The sequence below is a fragment of the Siphateles boraxobius genome, unplaced genomic scaffold, assembly GCF_051911475.1.
Source record: "Siphateles boraxobius isolate OS27281-9 unplaced genomic scaffold, OSU_SipBor_1 100, whole genome shotgun sequence".
NCBI classification, from domain to species: Eukaryota; Metazoa; Chordata; class Actinopteri; order Cypriniformes; family Leuciscidae; genus Siphateles; species Siphateles boraxobius.
The window spans coordinates 2,960,365-2,982,546 of record NW_027508701.1 but is presented as its reverse complement, the minus strand read 5'-3'; the positions used below and the strand labels follow the sequence as shown (position 1 = coordinate 2,982,546).

At 41.5% G+C, this 22,182-nt stretch overlaps 2 protein-coding genes across 3 annotated transcripts in view; both read right to left on the bottom strand.

Moving 5' to 3' along the window:
• Positions 1-22,182, bottom strand: part of LOC143746919 (uncharacterized) — a 118,728-nt gene that overhangs the window by 28,643 nt on the left and 67,903 nt on the right. The window contains exon 2 of one of the 2 annotated variants that reach the window (XM_077239189.1): positions 12,059-12,908. In XM_077239189.1, the coding sequence (XP_077095304.1) occupies positions 12,059-12,908 (850 nt within the window). Of the gene's footprint in view, positions 1-12,026; positions 12,909-22,182 lie in introns of those variants that run through there. The other variant, XM_077239178.1, reaches the window with a different exon arrangement.
• The window catches only part of LOC143746774 (uncharacterized), a 78,885-nt gene continuing 67,888 nt past the window's right edge, over positions 11,186-22,182 (bottom strand). Inside the window, exon 4 of the transcript XR_013206615.1 lies at positions 11,186-11,653. The gene's annotated coding sequence lies outside the window, so the exon portion shown is untranslated. The remainder of the gene's footprint in view (positions 11,654-22,182) is intronic.

Here is a 22,182-nt window from a genome sequence, read left to right as displayed (position 1 = left end):
GGCGGGATTTCCGCTGAAGTGGTTTGGGGGGGGGGGGTTAGGGGGGGTCACACACTGGCTAAGCAAGAGATTGTTCAACACTGACAGTAATGCAGTGCAATATGAAAGACTTCGTCTTAGGTTTAACAACCTATGAAACTAAAAATGAACAATATAATTTAGAGGTGGAAAAACACAATTTGGAGGTGGGTAAACGCTATTTCTGAATTTTGGGAGGTGCGCAAACGGTGTTTACGTGCATTTAGCCTCCACTACATCCCTGCGCAAGAGTTGGAGCTACGGCAACTGAGAAGGCCATTCTTTGTGTTATTTCTGAAGAATTTTCGGAGCCTGTTGAAATCGATATAAATGCAGTTTAAAACTGCAAAATACGCTCTATGTTACAGTCACTGCCTTTGCCATCCAGAAAAAAAGAGAACATCCCACCAGAGTATGTGAGCGGAGTGGAGCGGCAACAATTTCCCCTCCGCGCTCCAAGCATTTAATAATCACTCCGCTCCAGCTCCGCTCCGGGTTCATCATTTACCACTCCCGCTCCACTCCTCGCTCACTGATATCAGAAACACCGCTCAGTCTTCGCTCCCCGAGGAAATTGCGAATAAATTATTTAAGTATGCTTTGAAATCTCACAAAATTTCTCCTCATCATAATATATAGCCTAGGCATATTAAATAAAACAAAATAAAAAACAACATTAGGAGAATAGTTTCAATGTGGTTTATTGGATAGTGTGCAAACTTTTCCTATGCCATGCTATGCTTATTGCATGGTTATCAGCATTAAAAGTTAAATATCATTGCTGCGGTTGTTCCCTGCCGGTTCGCCGCTTCAGGGCACCGTACTGACTGTTCAACTAAATCCAGAGGCCAGTCTTGAGAGACTGGTTCCCCTAGTAGAATTTCTGGCAGCGTGGAAACTACTGCCACATATTTCTCGGTGGGTCCTGCACACTATAGAAAAGGGTTCAGAATTCGGTTCTTGTCCGCCCAGATTTCTAGGGGTCCTCCCCACTGTGGTGGACCCCGAGCAGGCTTTGGTTATGGAGCAGGAAGTACTGACACTTCTGCAAAAGGAGCTGTAGAAGGGGTTCCTCCTCCCGGCAGACAGTCAGGGTTTTACTGCCATTACTTCATTGTTCCGAAAGAGGATGAGGGGTTGCGTCCTACTCTAGACCTGCGTCAATTAAACAGCATATTATGCTTACGCTAAATATGATTGTGTCACAGATTCAGTCCGAGGACTGGTTTGTCACAATAGAGTTAAAGGACGCTTACTTATCTATCCATCCTCATCACAGGAGGTTCCTGAGGTTTGCTTTCAGGGGCGAAGCATACCAGTATCGGGTTCTTCCATTCGGCCTAGGTTATCACCCCACACCTTTTACAATATGCGTGGATGCAGCTCTGGCTCCTCTGAGATTCCAGGGCATTCGCGTATTAAATTATATCGACGATTGGTTGATTTTTAGCTCAGTCCGAGCTTTTGGCAGTTCAACATCGAGATGTCGTTCTGTCCCACATAAGGAGGTTGGGGTTGCGGCTCAACACCAAAAAGAGTGTACTCCTCCCAGCTTGAGGACCACTTTCTAGGTGTATTATGGGTTTCGACAACAATGCAATCACGTCTGTCTCCTGCACGTATTTCTGCGATTCTCACAGCCGTAAAGACTGTAAAACTAGGTCAGTCACTCACTGCAAACAGTCTCTGAGACTGTTGGGGCTCATGGTAGTTGCGTCTAACGTAGTTACTTTTGGCCTTCTGTACATGAGACCCCTGCAGTGGTGGCTCGGGACCAAGGGGTTTTCTCCGAGGGGAAATCCGTTTTTCGCATGATCAAGGTCACGCGGCTATGCCTTCGTGCCTCGGTCATGTTGTAGAAACCTTGGTTCCTCGCCCAGGGCCCAGTGCTGGATGCTTCTTGTCGACGCGTCACGCTATCGACGGATGCTTCCCTCACAGGATGGGGGGCGGTCATGAGTGGCCGCTCGGTGAACGGTCTTTGGCTGGGGCTCATGGCAGTTGCGTCCAACGTAGTTACTTTTGGCCTTCTGTACATGAGACCCCGGCAGTGGTGGCTCGGGACCAAGGGGTTTTCTCCGAGGGGAAATCCGTTTTCGCATGATCAAGGTCACGCGGCTATGCCTTCGTGCCTCGGTCATGTGGAAGAACCTTGGTTCCTCGCCCAGGCCCAGTGTTGGGGGCTTCTTGTCGACGCATAATGCTATCGACGGATGTTTCCCTCACAAGTCGGGGGCAATCATGAGTGGTTGGTCGGCGAAGGGTCCGGACAACACACTGATGGTCTCGTATATCAGAGCAGATATCCTGTTGAGGCAGGGGCTGTGGCCCGGGGAATGGAGACTTCACCCCGAGGTGGTGGAGCTTCTTAGGGAGAACTTCGGTCAAACTACAAGTCGACCTTTCGCATCGCTTGTACAATGCATTGCCCTTGTGTTTCTCCCTCACGCATCCAGCTCCGCTTGGACTGGATGTAATGTAATAGGTGTGGTTGCCACTACACCTATACGCTTTTCCCGATATCTTTGCTCCTGGGAGCTCTGGAGTTGTCGATACTGTGGGCTCGGCCTCTGAGGGGGCCCAGCTCATAGATTCAGGTTTCTCGACCGAGGTCGTGGAGACCATACTCCAGTCTAGAGCTCCCTCCACGAGAAGACTAATATGCTGTTCTCTGCCTGGTGCAGAGAACGCCTTCTGAATCTCGTTTCTGCCCTTTTTGGTACAGTACTTGATTTCTGTAATGAATGTTTCTTTGCTGGGCTATCTCTGAGGAGAGATCCCTAATTTCGTCTTCTCCGTGGTACATGAGGCTGAGGCCTGCACGTACTTGGATTTGCACCTGGTTGGTGGTAGTATTTCTTCGCCCCAGATCGGGTTGTATTTCTAGGTCCCTACTAAATGTGCGGTCATTTGTGCTCCAGGCCTTCTGTCCTCCACCTTTAATACCCCAGATCAGGAAAATCTTAAATCTGTTATGCCCTGTCCGGGCTTTGGATGCTTAGGTCCACAGAGCTGCTCAGTGGCGTTTATCAGAACAATTATTTGTCTGCTTCGGGTAACCTAAGATAGGTTGCCCTGCATCTAAACAGATAATGAGCAAGTGGGTAGTTGAGGCTATCTCACTTGCTTATGAAGCGGCCGGACAGCGTTCACCTGTGGCTGTTCAGGCCCATTCTACTAGGAGTATGGCTGCCTCTAGGCTTTAATTTCGGGTGTTTCCCTTCAGGATATTTGTAATGCGGCAGGCTGGTCCTCACCTCATACATTTGTCAGATTTTATGACCTACACCTCTCCACTCCCGGGGCTAGGTTGCTTGCTTCTAGTGTGCGCAAGGACTTCACACAGAACGGGCATTTGTCTTATGGCGTAGTGGGTATGGGGTTCCCACCGCGTCTCAACGCAGCTCGAGTTCCCTTTAAAGGGAACGTCTCAGGTTACGTATGTAACCCTGGTTCCCTGAGAGGGAACGAGACGCTGCGTTCTCCCGCCATACTTCCTGCATGCCCTGATCGACTTGCTTCAGGCTTTTTCAGAAGCTGTCGCGGTCTGTTTTCTGGTGTGCTTTATAGCTTCCTGGTCTATGACGTCACCGCCTATGACGTCTCGCTCTTCCATTGGACTGATTATACACGTGCTTCACGACGCAATCACGCAGAGCGTTCCCACCGCGTCTCAACGCAGCGTCTCGTTCCCTCTCAGGGTACCAGGGTTACATACGTAACCTGAGACGTTTCATTTGCACGCAAAAACTATTTTTTGGCGTATAAGTGGCACGAGAAATAAAATTTGTGCTATACGCACTTTCATGAGATCGTGTTGCCCGATCATAGCCTATTCAGTAGGCTTGAGAACCTCCCGCAGTCAATCATGTCCATCAGCATAATCACAACCTTCACATTTTTTTCTGATTTGAGTGATCCATCTGTATCATGCTAGCGTAATGTGTTTAACGTGTGAATCCTTACTAAAAATGCAGTTCTATAATGAGCCGTTGGCATGATTGTACCCGTGATGGAGCGGTAGTGGAGCGCTCTCGGAGCGAGTGAAAACCACGACGCTCCTACTTTTAAAAAATTTCAAAAGTTCAAAATCACACCGCTCCACTCCTCGCTCCGCTCCCACTCCACTCCGCTCACATACTCTGCATCCCCTCGAGTGAAGGGATTTGTGGAAACTGTGGTTCCTATTGTGATCCAACATTTGCCGCGCATTTCAGGTGAAGGATAATCCACTTTTACCTCCGAGACTGTGTTATGATCTACAGTATATGACCTTATTATTTTTATTGTGAGTATTAGGCTTATCATTATTGCTGATCACTATTTATATGCTATCTATTTACTATAAAACTCTTACGACAAACATGTCTTCTAATATCTTCAATGGTTGCGTATACTGAGCTGCAGTGGACACATTTGTAAACGACTTTACTCTGACCCATTGTGCGAGCTGTCTTTTTAATACCGCGTGGTTTATATACAGTACATGTTGCTGCTCATTGGGCTGGCATTTTTGAATCACCCATTAAACAAGAGAAAACGTGTCTCAAACATGCCGTTCAACCCGGAAACCGTAGCAAAACATTGCGCACCGGTTTGAGCTTAACGTGCCCAGAATCTCACATATTAGTTGTGCTACATACTCTTTCATGGGCTGTTCTTTGTAGCACATTATTGGACAGAAAGTGTTTAAACATATATTTCACCAATAATTCAAATCGTATATGTTTTATTACTTGTGCGTTTTTGTATGTAGCCTACATTTACTAGGCTGTTTCTCAATATGCATTCTTCAGCGATCTTGCATCCTTCCTTGTGTTCTCGTACTACGCTACTTCATCGAAGTTCAATTCCAATATTCAAGAACGCATATACAGAGTTCGCATGAAAGTGCTCGGATGTGTTCTTGATATCGAGGATCATCAAATGCATACTTGAGAGAATCAAACCGTTAGAAATCCCAGAAGACACTGCGGGTGTCGACGTACGGAAGCCTGTAAGCTTTAAACTTCTCTCTCTCACTTAAGAGATTCCCGCTGCAAGTTCGAAATACGTGACAGCTCGTGAAAGTAAACATTTGTCCGTCTCTTTTCTTTAATTCTAATAAAGTGATAAAGACCTTATGAAAGTGGCGGTATTTTTATTATATGTTATAAAGAATCTTAACATTGACAAAGCATAGGTAACACATCAGGCTACTCAAACACACAAGTTCAAATAAAAAAGATGTAAGCTTATATAAAAACAATGTCTATAATAATATGAAATAAATGTTTAATTGGTTGTTGTGACATTTGTTTGTGATGTTATGTTGTATTTTGTGTGCTTTGGTCGTTAATCGCTATTTGCTGGGATGGTCAGTTAAAGGGTTACTTCAGGATTTAGCATTAAGATTTGTATTAGTAGAAAACCAGTAGTATTTTCGAATTACCTTGCTTCCCCCCCTCATTTCCCCCTGATATGAGAGATTTATGTATTTTTAGTCTGGAAAAAATCCTCCGATGACGCAAAAATCGTCATTTTGCGTCATCGGAGGATTTTTGGTTCAGAGGCTTAAAACTACAGCCAGTACTAGTAGCTAGTTCCGCATGTTTTCACTACGCCCATATGGGGCGGGATCTCACTCACAGAAAGTAAGATATTGTCAGCCATCTTTCTGTAGAAGCTAAGCTAACAGGCTCTTGCTCTGTGTATAAAGTTTGTATAGTGGGCTAATCACGATAGCGGAAGGTAACGTTAGTTTAGAAGTTGAAATGACAGAAGGGGATTTCGAAGATCAGTTGCGCGAATCTGATGCTCGCGGCTACCTGTACGAGCCGCAATACAGCGATGAACAGTTGCGGGAGATGGAGGAACAAGATGCGGCCGGAGCAGCTGCTGCAGCAGGGGAGCAAGACCTGACTCGAGCCCGGCCAGACTCCAGCTGGGGCGGACTGGAGCTGTCAGTGCTCACGCTGTGCGCCTATGGAAACAGATAGAGAGTCCTATTGCTGTCGCGAATTTCAACGATCCCATTTTCTTCTGGACGAGATAAATTGGAAACGCCAGCCAAAGCCCGCAGGGACAAACGGACGGCTTAGTGTAAAGTGAGTAACGTTATTTGGTTTGTTTTTATTTTTTTTACCAAGACGTAATGTACAGAGTTTGGACACCCGGCATTATCACAATGTTCTTCCCTCGTAACGTTAGTCAGCTGAGCTATTGTTGTTATATTTACATCTATGATAGTATACTGTGTGCAAATAGTTCGCATTGCTTACGTTGTGCTTACTGTTTTGTAGACAATATCGCCTAACAGCCTATCGTCACTTTATGGAATGGTTCCAGCAAGGCGAGCGACTTGGTAAAGACTATCGTCTCGTTTTGCCCACCTGTGTTGTCCAGGACATCAGACGGAAATATCCAGCTCCTGACTGACAATACTGTGAATGAATATAAGGAAACAGCCGAAGCTCTGGAAGAGCTTTGAGTGTAAAAGTGTTAATATTAATTTTAAGTTAATATAAAAGTTATAACTCCCATCGGTTGTGGTTCTTTTTATAAACCTTTAAACCTTTACTGTTACTAGAGTATGTATTAGCCTAGAGAATGTGTGGAGAAATTTTTCGGATACTGCCGCCTGTAACCGGTAGGCGTGGTTTGGGAGTGGCCTGGCCTCGTAAGGGCAGCAAAGCAAGTGCATTCTGGGAGTTGTTGTCTTTCAGCCACATGAGTAAAAAATACATTTTCTGCCTTTTCTCAGTCTAGAATGCTTCAATTTAAAAAATAATTTCACATTTCTACTATATAAATGATCACTATTAAATACACATTCATGTTCCCAGAGCTGAAGTATCCCTTTAAGCAGAAAGATCCCAGAACATCTCAATTCTCACAAAGATGCGTTCTGTGTCCTCGCGTACTTCCCAGTTTGTTCTTTCAAGGTCGCCAGACCAGACTCAGCGAGAACACAAGTCCATTCTTTGCGTTCTTGGATTTGAGAAACAGCCCTAGACTTTTGCATCGTGCTTTTGCGTCTGTGATTCGGATGAGTCAAGTGTTTAAATCGATACAAACAGTTAAATATAGTTCATAGTTTTTACAGTCTTACAATCTATCTAAATTAATTAATTATTGAATGCAAGTAACGTCGCACTGCTGAAACTAACGTTCATTAATGTTAGATAAAGCATTACGACGTTAAATTCAGAGTTGGGCACAAATAAGTTAATAAGTATTTAATTACAAATTATATAGCGTTTTGTTTATGTTAATAAACTATTATGTTAATAATATGAAAACATTTCTGCACAGCTAGAAAAACTTAATTTAATGTAGTTTATAAATAATTACAATTGACCCTTTGCTAAGCCCCGCCCTCCCTAGTTACTGTTGCTACGCCTGTCAAGCTTTCGCGCCTGGCTCGTCTATTACAGTGTGTATGCACCGGTGTCAGACTTTCCCGATGAGATAATTAGTAATTTTTGGCGAACATGTGAAATATCCGAGAGAGCAAGACAAAAGGGACTGCAGTGCATTCGAGGGATATATCCATGACATAATATGAATCCGATTAGAGAATAATTTCATAAAAATTGAAGCTAACGCCTTCTCAGCGCAACCAGCAGCGCCTCATACGCTGACCATTCAAATGAGAAACACACAAATTGAGTAACAGCTATGTTTGTGCACAGCAGGGTAAGAGAAATGTGAAAATAATCTAATAATTATAAATCAAACATTTTATCCATAAATCTTGTGGAATAACACTAACACCGGGAGAGCCACGATAAGATTGGGTTAAAGTTACTCAGTCAGGGTTAGTAGGCCGTCGATTAACAAAATGCTGAAATATATTTTAAAGTATGTCAGTGAGCCTCCGTCTTGTCTTTAATCGTCTTATTTCACGTTAAGAATATATGCATTGTGAACAAAGAACCCTCATTATTTCCAACTTCCAAGCAATAGGTGTTTTTGTTAATCCTGTCGACATATAGTTGTGAATGGGCTCTCCCAAACTGCTGGATCCACGCACATCATTTCTCCCCTTGGCTTTTAGATTTTCGGGAAGGAAAAAATTCAATATAATTATTAACAGGGCTGACTGGGACAAAAAAAAAAAAAGAACGGCCCTGGCATTTTGGCCCAGACTGGCCCTACACATGATCATAAACAAAACCGATCTTTGCACGCCCTTGAATATGTATACCAACTTCTATTAAAACCACTAATGCCATGTAATAAGTGAGTAGGAATGAGTAAGAGTTAACAAATGAAATAATTACTAATTGTAAAATACAATTGAACTATACTCCACAGTGATGAATCCTAAAACAAGCTATAAGCTAAAGTTACTTTCTCTGATGAAGCCCCCTTCCAACTGTATGGGACATTTGGAAAATCAATTGTCAGGGGAAGAAAAGGTGAACGCTACCATGAGTCCTGTGTCGTGCCAACAGTGAAGCATCCTGAGACCATCTCAGTATCCTCACAACTGTTCCTTTTTAGAAAGAAATGGTATCTGAGAGGATGTCCAGTCAAGATTTAGACCGTACCATAGTACTGAGACAGCTCTCATTAGGCAAGACAAGTCAAGTTTATTTATATAGCACATTTCATACACTATGGCAATTCAAAGTGCTTTACAGAAAGGGATTAAAATAATCACAAAATTAAAGCAAGGAAAATTAAAACAGTTAGAGAGAAATTAAAACAATAAATTAAACTAGTAAAAAGTTGATTCATAGATTCTCATCTGGCAAAACACCAATGTATCATATTTTATATAAAACTCCCAGTTTTTCTCTGAGATTTTCCCATGGTGATTAAACTGTGTCTGTAGTGTTATTTCAGCGCCTCAGAAATCTATTGGACGTCTTCGATGGACCCGATTTTTCCCTTAAATCGGACAGGAGGAACTCTAGGGGTGCTTCTCATTTCTTATTTGTGCATCCTCGTTTCCTTTCCTAGTGTCTCAGCTCCTCCCCCTGTAGGTTGTGAGGGAAGGACGCAAGGAAAGAAAATGAGGACGGAGGAATCGAATGAAAGCTTTTTTTAAACATTGGAATACTTGATCACTCGAGCGTCACTTCGTAGCGTCATCAGCGGCGCTCAAAGGATCTGCCCTTATGTTGTTGAAGTTTGTTTATTTAAGAAATTCATAATGAATAATAATAAAGCAAGATACCCTGTTGTGAGATGTGTGGTTTATATAAACTGCAGGAGTAAAGTATAAATTAAAATTATTGTGAACGATGTTAAGGGGGAGGCGAATGTATACGTGCGTCACGTTTAGTCAATAAAACACTTCCGCATAGGATACACCTGTGTATCCTCGCTCATGACTCCTCTGAAAGCCTCCTCACTCCTCGATCCTTGCTCCTCGCGGTGCAATTAGAGAATTGAGATGTCCTTCAAGATGGCTGTGTTTGATTGGTTTCCGGGTTATAGGATGGAGGACAGAGGAGCGAGGAGGGATATTGAGAAGCACCCAAGGACTGAGTCACGGGGTAAGCTCGGGTTCTCATTAGAGTCACAAATGATTTGCTCTTATCATCCGATCGTGGTTGTATCTCTCTATTAGTGTTACTTGATCTTAGTGCTGCATTTGATACCATTGACCACAACATTCTTTTAAATAGACTTAAAAATTATGTTGGTATTAATGGAATTGCATTAGCATGGTTTAAATCATTCTTATCTGACTGTTTTCGGTTTGTAGCAGTAAATGAAGAGATGGTCTTATAGATCACAAGTTCAGTATGGTGTACCACAAGGCTCAGTACTAGGACCATTGCTGTTCACTCTGTAAGTGCTACCTTTAGGAGATATCATTAGGAAACATGGCATTAGTTTTCACTGTTATGCTTATGATACTCAGCTCTATATTTCTTTACGCCCTGACGAAACTTACCAATTCACAAAGTTAATAGAATGCATAGCTGATATAAAAAACTGGATGACTAGTAATTCCTACTAATTAATTTAGAAAAAACAGAGGACAAAAAACTTCCTCACATATTAACCTAGAATACTGTCTAAAACTTGATGGCTGCTCTGTCAAGTCTTCGTCGTCGTTTAGGAACCTGGGTGTGCTCTTTCATACCAATCTTTCATTTGAAAGTCACGTTTCTAGTGCCTGTAAAACCGCATTCTTCCATCTTAAAAATATATTTAAATTACAATATATGCTTTCAATGACAAATGCAGAACGATTAGTTCATGCGTTCATGACATCAAAGCTAGATTATTGTAATGCTCTACTGGGTGGTTGCCCTGCACGCTTAATAAACAAACTACAGCTGGTCTAAAATGCAGCCGCTAGGGTTCTTACCAGAACCTGGAAGTATGGCCATATTAGCCCAGTTCTATCAACACTGCATTGGCTCCCTATTAAACATCGTATACATTTTAAAATATTGCTGATTACTCACAAAGTACTAAATGGTTTAGCTCCGCAGTACTTGAGCGAGCTCTTAACGGATTATAGTCCTTCACGTCTATTGCGATCTCAAAACTCTGGCCAGTTGATAATACCTCTAACAGGGGTGTCAAACTCAGTTCCTGGAGGGCCACAGCCCTGCAGAGTTTAGCTTCAACTCTAATTAAACACACATGATCCAGCTAATCAAGTCCTTCAGGCTTATTTAAAAACTACAGGTATGTGTGTTGAAGCTGGTTGGAACTAAACTCTGCAGGGCTTTGGCCCTCCAGGAATTGAGTTTGACACCCCTGACCTAGAATATCAAAATCAACTGCTGGCGGTAGATTCTTTTCCTATTTAGCACCAAAACTTTGGAACAGTCTTCCTAACATTGTCTGGGAAACAGACACACTCTTATGTGTCTGTCACACACAGCCTAGACGCATGTTAGGCTGCATAGATTAGGTCAGCCGGAACCGAAAACCCTTCCCATAAATCCTGATGTACTGGTTACATCATAAGAAGAGTGGCATCTACGCTTTTGTTAGTCTCTCTGTTTATCCCGAGCTTTACAGCAGTCTCCGGCTCCAAGCCATATCCAGATCTGATGAAAGAAATGCACCTGGACACGACAACAACGCAGTCCTGAAGTGTCAACTAGTCTCTCCCCTGTGAAGGCCTCTTTCCCTTCCCTTTACCTCTGTACAGATAAAACGTTGTCAAAATGATTCCAGCTCACATGGATACACGGAAGCAACAAATAAATTTGGTATAATGATTTTTTTTAATGCCATTTTTTTTAAGGACAAGTAATTTGTTGATGATGGACCAACATGTCAAAAGGCAAGAGTGATAATTGGGGCACACATGGACAGCAAATGGCTGAGTGCTCTGGGTGTGTTCACTACTCCTAATATGTGTTGACTAACTTGCATGGTTTAAAGACAGAGAACAAATTCCGAGCATGGGCTACCATACTTGGCCTTCATGTCAAGTCACATCACATCATAATGAAATGGCTCGGCATTCATTACATTGACATTTTGGATCCGTGGCTAGGTGACTCCCCAGATCTGAATCAGAAATGAATGGCCAAAGCTGTAGTCCTCACAACTCATCAGGTGCTGGTGGAATACAACATATTTAAATGGAAGTAACAGAGTTGTAATCTTGCAGAGCGTAAGAGCAAAGATGAGGAAACATGAACATCCAGATAAACAATACACTGGAAGTCTCAGATGATAGGTATGTTGGTGGATTGCAGTGGCTTCCTGCTACATTTTTCGTTCTAGATAGAGAGGCAGCCGCATCCCTTCCCCAAGATTCGAGCAAACATTGCGTTTTTTATCTCTCTGCTCTCCGGAAGCATTTTGCAATGGGCAACCACTATCTGGAAGAAGTCCCAATCATGCAATTAGCGGTGAGTCAGGATCAGTGGTGAGGAAGCTCTAACAATCTTCCAGATGTCACCAGGTGAACCCCATAGTTAAGTACAGATTGAAGACATTACCAGTGCATTCTCTCGCTAAAAATTAAGCAAATAATGTGGTATAGTTTTCTTATTTCATTCAGTTTTTGCAATTTTATGTATTAACATTCAGTTACATAGATTACACAGATTTCAGTTACATATTACACATGAAATGTTTCTCTCCAGTGTGAAGTCTCATGTGAGTGTTGAGGCAACTTTTACGACTGAAACTCTTTCCACAGTGATGACATATAAAACTGTTCTCTCCTGAGTGAATCCTCAGGTGGCAATTAAGGGTTACTTTACGTGTGAAACTCTTTCCACACTGATCACATCCGAACGTTTTTTTCCCAATAAACTCTCCAGTGTGAATGATGGTGATGTGATACCTAAGATTTACGACTGTTGTGAAGCGCTTTCCACATTGATCACATATGAACAACTTTACTCCAGTGTGAATTCTTATGTGGGAATTAAGGGTGTTTTTATGTGCAAAACTCTGTCCACAATGAGAGCAATTATATGGCTTTTCTCCCGTGTGAATTCTCATGTGGGAATTAAGATTTTGTTTTTGTGTGAAACTCTTTCCACATTGTTGGCAGGTAAAACGATTGTCTCCAGTGTGAATTCTCATGTGGACGTTAAGGTTTTGTTTTTGAGTGAAACTCTTTCCACACTGTTGGCAGGTAAAACTTATCTTTCCAGAGTGAATTCTCATGTGGACTTTAAGGCTTTGCATTTGAGTAAAACTCTTTCCACACTGTTGGCATGTGAAAGGCTTCTCTCCAGTGTGAACTCTCATGTGGACTTCCAGGTTTTGTTTTTGATTGAAATGTTTTCCACATTGACGGCAAGTAAAATAACTGTTAGGTTTGGTCTTTGGAGCTCTTTTTCGTGAGCGAGTCTTTTCCATCTTCGTGGATTTCTTTCCAGTCATGAAATCATGATGTTTCTCATACTGATCTTCCTCTTCCATTCCATTCGGTTCTTGACTCTCCTCTTTCAGCAGCATCAGGTCTAATGCGAAAAAAGACAAATACAAGTTAACACCAGTAATTAAGAAATGAAACTTTTGAAACAACAGCTCATTCAATTATGCAAAACAAAATAAAACTTAGCATGTTTAAAAAAAAATATTTCAAAGATGTGTTTGGAAGACTTCTTGAACAACGGTGGGCTGTTCTGTCTCACCGAACGGTAATAAAAAGCTGCCAGAACCAGAACCCTCGAGATCCGAGTACTGAATACTGGCAGAAAACCGCAGAGATTGCGACAATGTTGGAAACCTTAAAATGTGCAACCGCCATCATGTCAATAGAAAAGGAAATGTCAATTTACAACATTTACCCCATCACATTTAACCTCCTAAACATACACCTGATCAGAGCCGAGGATGAGAGCCAAAGTCAGCCCTTTAAGCAAGTCCTTAAAGGGCACCTATTATGCCCCTTTTTACAAGATGTAAAATAAGTCTATGATGTCCCCAGAGTGTGTGTGTGAATATATATATATATATATATATATATATATATATATATATATATATATATTTTTTTTTCAGCAAAAATGCAACGTTTTTGTGTGTGTCCCTTTAAATACAAATGAGCTGCTGCTGCCGGCACAGGGGGTGGAGTTCAAGAAGAGGGCGGAGCTTCAGGAGCTCGTGCTCCGGTGTCAGGACAATCTCATCTCAAAGAATGAACATGTCAGAACAGAAACTGTCAGCAGCGGTGTTCAGTTCGAATCAGAGTCGGACAATGATGCCCACAGAGCCAGAGAATATATGCTGCATGGAGATAGAACAGGTATAGTTTAGTTTAATTACGGTAATAACTTACTTGTCATCTTGCTTTTATTCATTATTAACGCAAGCCTGTTTTAACGGACCCCGTCTGAATGATGGCCGAAAATGTACTGATGAGTTTTATGAAGTTTATTGTACGTCTAATAAAAGATGAAGCATTTGTTTTAGTCCAGAAAAATCACCATAAGAGCTGAATAAATCACAGTACAAGAAGTGCGCATTAAAGTCTTTTCCATAAACTCTCTCTCTCTCCCTTTCAATATCATCAACATACAAACAAATATACAGACCTTTTCAGTGGGTAATTAATAAACGGGTCAACTTTATATCTGTTGTAACCATCCAACTGAGAACTCTCAGAAGGGCACATCACACATAAATTTATAAGGGAGGACTCTATTGACTATAATGGCTTTAACCAGACTCAGAAACACTCAAACCATAAGTCCAAACACAGAAGTAGTTGCAGAAGTGTTTATCAAATATTCCACACAAAACCATCAAAACAGAGAGTCAACATATGAAGATAGTTGCATGTATGTTTTCTTTGTTGTCATGGAGAATAAAGTTAAGAAACCGAGCTTAAGTGGTCATTGTCCAAGAAATGGCTTTCCTTTATAGGTCTTTGAGAATGGTGCAGGTGAAGATAGGGGTTTCTTTAACAAGAAACAGGGCTCGATTGCTCCTGTCTGCCTTGCTGCTGCTGCTGAGTTACTTTGCATCTGTAAGCCTCGTATATCTTTCTGTTTTCAATCATTATTCACTAGCATTGCCTGTTGTTTATACTGCTAAATATAACTTACTCAACATCACATATTAACTTCACATCGCTAGCTTCAATCTAAATCGTTGCTAGCACAACACGCTAGTAATTCGCCAGCCTGTTAGCATGCCATCAGTGTGCTCATTTATTTATTTTGCTCGCGCCTTTTACCAATCCATCAAACAACTGAGGTGAGTATCAGTCAATCAAACAAACACAGTGAGTCAAGTCATCTTCTCCTCTTATTGTCCCTTGCACTTCATGTAACATTTATAGCATAGCCTTCTCTGTCAGCACAGGATTTACATGTAATAAATGCAGGGAGATAGTCAGGCTGATGGAGAAGATTTCAGGACTAGAGACACACATCCAAACTTTAATTGAGGTTAATTGTAAGAGTTCAAGGGCTTTAGATACTACTTTGGATGTGATTAGCTTAGAGAACACTGAACATTGTTCGGTTCGGCTGTAGAAGAGCGCGTGCAGCAGGGCAATTGGGTGACGGTGAGATGGTGTAGTCGCGGGGAAAAACACCGCTCTTCTGTTCCGATTACAACATCAAACAGATTCTCCCTACTCAGTGAAACAACCACTGAGAATCCTGTTGAATGTGCCCTAGTTATTGGCGATTCTATTACACGGAACGTGTAAATAGAGACACCAGCCACTATAGTCACATGTTTGCTGGGAGCCAGAGCGCCTGACATCAAAGCAAATTTAAAAGAGCTGGCTAATGCTAATCGTAAATTCTCTAAATTCTCTAAGATTATTATTCACTGACTTTGACAGTCGGAGATCACTAAAATGAACGTTAAAGAGGTGTGTGAACTCGCAAGTATGATGTCAGGCACTGTAATTTGCTCTGCCCCCCTTCCTGCTCGAAGGAGTGATGAGATAGTTAGTAGATTGTCATCACTCAATGGCTGGCTGACTAAGTGGTGCATGCAAAATAATATAGAATTCATAGACAATTGGAAAAGTTTTTGGGGCAGACCTGACCTGTTGAAAAGAGATGTTATCCATCCCTCCTGGGATGGTGCTGCTCTTCTCTCTAGTAATATGGCACATAGTCTTAGAGCTCAAACATGACAATCTGGGGCTCAGGTGAGGAAGCAGACAGACTGGCTAAACCGACCGTCTGCCAGCTGTCTCACGTCACTGAGGTCAGATAAATCCCATCACATAGAGACTCTTTCACCTAGATATCATCACATAGAGACTGTGTCTGTTCCCCGAATTAGGAAATACAAAAAACTTCCAAACCCATCTAAGGATAAAAATTTAATTGATGTTCAATAAATAAAAAACAGAAATATTACAAATGAACAAATGATACAGCTCGGGTTTCTGAATATTCAATCCCTTACTTCAAAAGTGCTTATCGTTAATGATATGATCACAGACTATAACCTAGATGTGCTGTGTTTGACAGAAACCTGGCAAAAACCAAACAATTACATTACTTTAAATGAGTGCACCCCCCAAGATTACAGTTATAAACATGAACCTCGTATGAAAGGCAAAGGGGGAGGTGTTGCTGTAATTTATAGTAATATTTTCAGAATTACTAAGAAGTCTAGTTTCAAATATAATTTGTTTGAAGTGTTGGTGCTAAATGTAACACTATCTAGTGTAAATGATAAATCACATTTGAGATTTGTGCTGGCTACTGTATACAGGCCACCATACAGACTTTATCAAAGCATTTGCGGACTTTCTATCAGAGTTAGTACTGGCTGCAGATAAAGTCCTAATTGTTGGTTATTTTAATATACATGTAAATAACGAAAAAGATGCATTGGGATTGGCATTTAAAAACATTCTTAACTCTATTGGAGTTAGACAACACGTGTCAGGACCTACTCATTGTCGTAATCATTCTCTAGATTTAATATTATCACATGGAGTCAATGTTGATGCCGTTGAAATTCTTCAGCAGAGCAATGACATCTCAGATCATTATCTAGTCTCGTGTAACCTTCATTTAGCCAAGGCTGCAAAGCCGACTCTTCCTGATCAGTTTCATCATCTCAGCATCCCAGATAGCTTAGAACTCAAAATTGCGACAGAAACTTTTAACTCTCTCTTTTCCAGCACTTTAGACACAGTTGCTCCTTAGCGTTTAAAGAAGATTAAAGAAAATATTCCAACGCCATGGTACAACAAGCACACTCAGGCCCTTAAGAGAGCAGCCAGAAAAATGTAGTGAAACTGGAAGAAAACAAAACTAGAGGTATTTCGCATTTCATGGAATGAGAGCATGATTGCATACAGAGAGGCCATAAAAACGGCTAGATCTGCTTATTTTTCAACCCTATTGGAAGAAAATAAACAAAACCCTAGGTATTTGAAACCGTGGCTAAACTAACGAAAAATAAAGCTTCATGCCCAGATGTTTCCAAGCAGCACAACAGTAATGACTTTATGAACTTTTTTACTTACAAGATTGATAATATGAGGGAGAAAATTATAACTATACCACCGTCTACTACAGTATCGCATCAGACAGTGAAGTGTAGTCTCACTGACGAAAAATTTGATTCTTTCATTACTATAGGAGAGGGTGAATTTTATAAACTTTCAAACAGACAACGTATGTTAGACCCAGAGGTCATAGATCCTCTTCTTAAAGGGACAATGTGTAGTTTTTTAAGTATTTTATTATGTAAAATCAACATTTTTATTCATAAATATGTCCTCAATGGTGTACAAATACCTCTGCCAATGATCTGACTTATCCTCATAAACGAAGAATTTATTATCTTTATATACATGGGACGGGTAGGTCCACGGAGGCTTCCATGTCGTTCCGCCATCTTGAAAAACTATAATAGCAGAGAGGGACAAAAAGTACTAGGCCAACGCGTTTCCACAACGCGTTTTCGTTCAGAGCCAGCGTCACGTGACTGAAAGCAGCTGAACCGGACAAAAAGATTTGAGAGACGCTTGTCACTGCCCCGGCAAGTTTAAAAGGCTGCACTGCACGGTTATTTATAATGGATGACCATACTTATGTGGAGCCACAGGACCGGAGATTGCAAAAAAAAAGGTTTAATGTCGGGATAGCTTTTTCCAGGTGGAAAGAGTTGATGCAGGAGAAATCTTTCAAAAGAGACGCTGAACTTGCCTGCTTTCTTTTCAACAGGTAACGTTAAGTCAAGGTTACGGTCTAAATTACAAGGTTTTTTTGGTTGCTTCTCTGCCTTTGGAAACTTGTCAAGTTGCAGTTTGTTTGAAATAACAAACCTGTTCACCCGAAGGAAAACTCGATGAAGTGCTATTAGAAGACATCCTGTCATAGCTTTTTTGTACATAACGGCTACTGTAGTTGCAACACGCATTTGAAAAAGCGAGGCGCTGTAGAGGACTATTCGTTTGAATGCAAAATACAATTTCACCACTACATGGGAGAAATTCCTACACATTGTCCCTTTAATATCATTAATTCATTTTTGTCATTAGGATACATACCAAAAACTTTTAAGTTGGCTATGATTAAAACGCTTGTTAAAAAAACGCAACTTGATACTACAGAATTAGTCAATAACAGGCCAATCTCGAATCTACCTTTTCTGTCAAAGATATTAGAAAAGGCAGTATTTTCACAACTATGTTCGTTTTTAGAAAGAAATGGTATCTGTGAGAATTTTCAATCAGGATTTAGACCGTATCATAGTACTGAGACAGCTATCATTAGAGACACAAATTATTTGCTCTTATCATCTGATCGTGGTTGTATCTCTCTATTAGTGCAGCATTTGACACTATCGCCCGCAACATTCTTTTAAATTGACTCGAAAATGATGTTGGCATTAGTGGAATTGCACTAGCATGGTTTAAATCATACTTATCTGACCATTATCAGTTTTTTAGCAGTAAATGAAGAGTGTGTACCACAAGGCTCAGTACTAGGACCGTTGCTGTTCACTCTATATGCTACCCTTAGGAGATATCATTAGGTAGTACCAAACGTGGGTTCGTGGAAAAACACCCATACAAATAAGCTGCCATTGGGCGCACTATGGGTCGGAGGGATCGTAGGGTGAATTTGGATGACAATTGCCCACAGACTTGTAGAGAAGTGGGCCTTTATTACTAACCCCCCTATTCACGGAACCTTACCTACTTGCCACGGAACAGGTGGTTTTCACTCAGGACTTTTCTAAAAGCCAAAATATGGCTGAGAAATCTCCAAAGCACGGTCACTGCCTTCCGCCATTCCTTCTCGAATAAAAAAAACCCAACGCTGCGCGCTGCGTCATACTGTTGCTGGCTGGACAAGATTTATGTTATTAACCCTTTAACTGTCACCCCCCTTTTTGAGCATTGACGTTAAAATGCACTACCTAAATTTAAATGGTTGGAATTCATGAACCCTTTGGACTAAAGACTTATGGTTGGTCTCTTTTAAAAGAAGACACTTGGCAGATTATTGCTTAAGTGGAAAAAAATTTATAGAATTAAATAATATAAAAGTTATTGAAATTTAAGTTTATTGTTATAAAAATATAATATATTATTTCATTTATTAAAAATATATATAAATTAATATAGGTTTCAGCCTAAAAAAGACAGTCAAAGCCAAAATTCTAACCAAGTTGTGTTAAAAAAAATGTAGGTCACGAACTCAAAAAATGAGCTTTCTGTAAGACTTTTAGCTGCATAACCTCCAAAATCCACTAGGGGTCAGACACACCATATTGGTGATTGCTAAAGGTCGTAGTTACTTGATCTGGCAAATGACACCACAACACACATTGATGTTTTTTTGTGTTTTTTACTATTTGTTTGATTGTTTTTATACAAATAAATGCTACATTTCTATAAACATTTCATTTGGAACAAGCAAATAAGAATGAATCAAAAAAGAAAACTATGAAAACTAAACCACAAGAATTTGACAAAACTTTTTACAATCTAAACTATTTACAATTTTCACCTATTTACAACTTTTTCCCTCGTTAACAACTATTTACAACTTTATAAGTGTTAACCTACAAGTTTTGGGCATCATGCCAGTGATTGAAACAGTCTTGTGCTGCCTGGAAACAAAAATACAAATTACATGCACGGCAGATCACAGCGGTTTTTTGTTGGCACACAATGCATCTTTTTCTGCACTCTGGGATGAATTGAGAAGCGATGTAATGTGGTCTGTGGCATGCATGGCCTGGGTGCCTTCCTGTGATTTGAGGAGCAGAAGGACCTGGCTCATTTCGGGTTATCCAGTCGGCAAGTTCCAGAACCAAAGTTTCCCGAAATTCTTTTTGACTTTTTTCTTTCTGGTTCTGCGATTCAGCCATCTGCTGGTGGAGAATGAATGCGTTCACAATCGCTATGTCTACAAAATGGTAGAACAAGGAGTGGTACCATTTCCTGGTGTTGCGGAGAACCGTATAATAGCCGATGAGGGCATCGTAGAGATCCACTCCTCCCATGTTCCTTTGTGGAAAATAAAAGGACATATTTCAAAAATAATGGCAAACTTACCGAAGTAAACAGAATGATACATTTGAGTAAACAATTTTTTACACAGCATGACTAAATAAATTCAACTTACTTATTGTAGTCAGAAACTGTAGCTGGAATCAGAACTGTCTCTTGTCCTCGCCCTTCTCTGGACAGTGAGATTTTGGTTTACTGGGAAACTCAAACACCTTCTTCATGCCAAAGAGGATGCTTACAGAAGTGGGGATAAAATCTTGTATAACCAGGCCAGAAACAGATTGACAAAGGAAATCAGAGTTGCTAAAAGGAACTACTCTGATAAACTGAAAAACCAGTTTTCATCCAATGACCCATCATCAGTCTGGAATGGCCTGAGGAACATCACCAACTACAAGTCGCCAACCCCCCAATCTGTGGACAATCAACACCTGGCTGACGATTTAAATTCATTTTACTGCCGGTTTGAAAAGCCCTCATTCACACCACACACCCGGTCTGATCTGCACTTCACACATTCACCATCACCTCCTGCTCTTCCATTACTCCCCCCTCCTGCCATCCAACCTGAGCTTAAGGTCTGTGTGGAGGCCGTGAGCAGAGTCTTCAAAAAACAGAAGACTAGGAAAGCCTCAGGCCCAGACGGCATCTCATATGCTTGTTTAAAAGCCTGCGCTGACCAACTGGCCCCGGTCTTCACGCAGATCTTCAACAGATCATTGGAGCAGTGTGAAGTTCCCTGCCGCATCAAGCACTCCACTATCATTCCAGTCCCCAAAAAACCCAAAATCACTTGACTTAATGACTACAGACCTGTCGCTCTCACATCTGTGGTCATGAAGTCGTTTGAAAGACTGGTGTTGGCCCACCTGAAGGACATCACTGGACCCCTGCTGGATCCCTTTCAGTTTGCTTACAGAGCAAACAGGTCTGTGGATGATGCAGTCAACATGGGACTGCATTATATCCTGCAACATCTCGACAGACCTGGGACTTATGCAAGGATCCTCTTTGTGGACTTCAGTTCGGCCTTCAATACCATCATGCCTGATCTTCTCACAGCCAAACTGACCCAGCTCTCCATACCATCCTCGATCTGTCAGTGGATCTCCAGCTTCCTGACTGACCGGCAGCAGCGAGTGAGACTGGGGAAACACACATCCAGGACTCTCACTACCAGCACTGGCGCACCCCAAGGGTGCGTTCTCTCCCCACTGCTCTTCTCCCTGTATACTAATGACTGCACTTCTAAAGACCCCACTGTCAAGCTCCTGAAATTTGCAGACGACACCACTGTCATCGGTCTCATCCAAAACGGTGACGAGTCTGCTTACAGACTGGAGGTTGAACAGCTGGCTGTCTGGTGCAGTTATAACAACCTTGAGCTAAACACGCTCAAAACAGTGGAGATGATCGTGGACTTCAGGAGGGACAGCCCAGCACTCCCCCCACTCACCATCATGAACAGCACTGTGGAAGCAGTGGAGTCATTCAGGTTCCTGGGCAGTATCATCTCTCAGGACCTGAAGTGGGATAATCACATTGACTCCGTTGTGAAAAAAGCCCAGCAGAGACTGTACTTCCTTCGCCAGCTGAGGAAGTTCAACTTGCCAAAGGAGCTGCTGATTAAGTTCTACTCAGCCGTCATTAAGTCTGTCTTATGCACTTCCATCACTGTCTGGTTTGGTTCAGCTACCAAATCAGACATCAGGAGAATACAACGGACAGTCCGGACTGCAGAGAGGATTATTGGTGCCCCCCTGCCAACCCTCCAGGACCTGTACTCTTCCAGAGTGAGGAAGCGAGCAGGTAAAATCATCACAGACTCCACTCACCCTGGATACCACCTGTTTGAACTGTTACCGTCAAGACGGCGACTCAGATCACTGGCCACAAGAACATCTCGGCACAGGAACAGTTTCTTCCCACAGGCCATTTCCCTCCTGAACAGTTAACATATCTCCCAAGGCATATGCTTTAAGTGCAATACTCCCACTGTTTAGCGCAATACCCTACAACTCAGGTGATACTTATATGTAGATTTATTTATTTATAATATTCAAAACACTGTAAATATGTTCATAATCTGTAAATCTGAAAATGTCGACTATTCTGACTAAACCCAACTGTGATACTTTTATTCTCATATATTTCTATTTCTATTTTTTATTCTTATAATTTGTAGTATTATGTTTCTTGTTGTATCTGTATTTGTATATGTGCAGTGGAAGCCTCAGTACCAAAACAAATTCCTTGTGTGTGCAAGCACACTTGGCAAT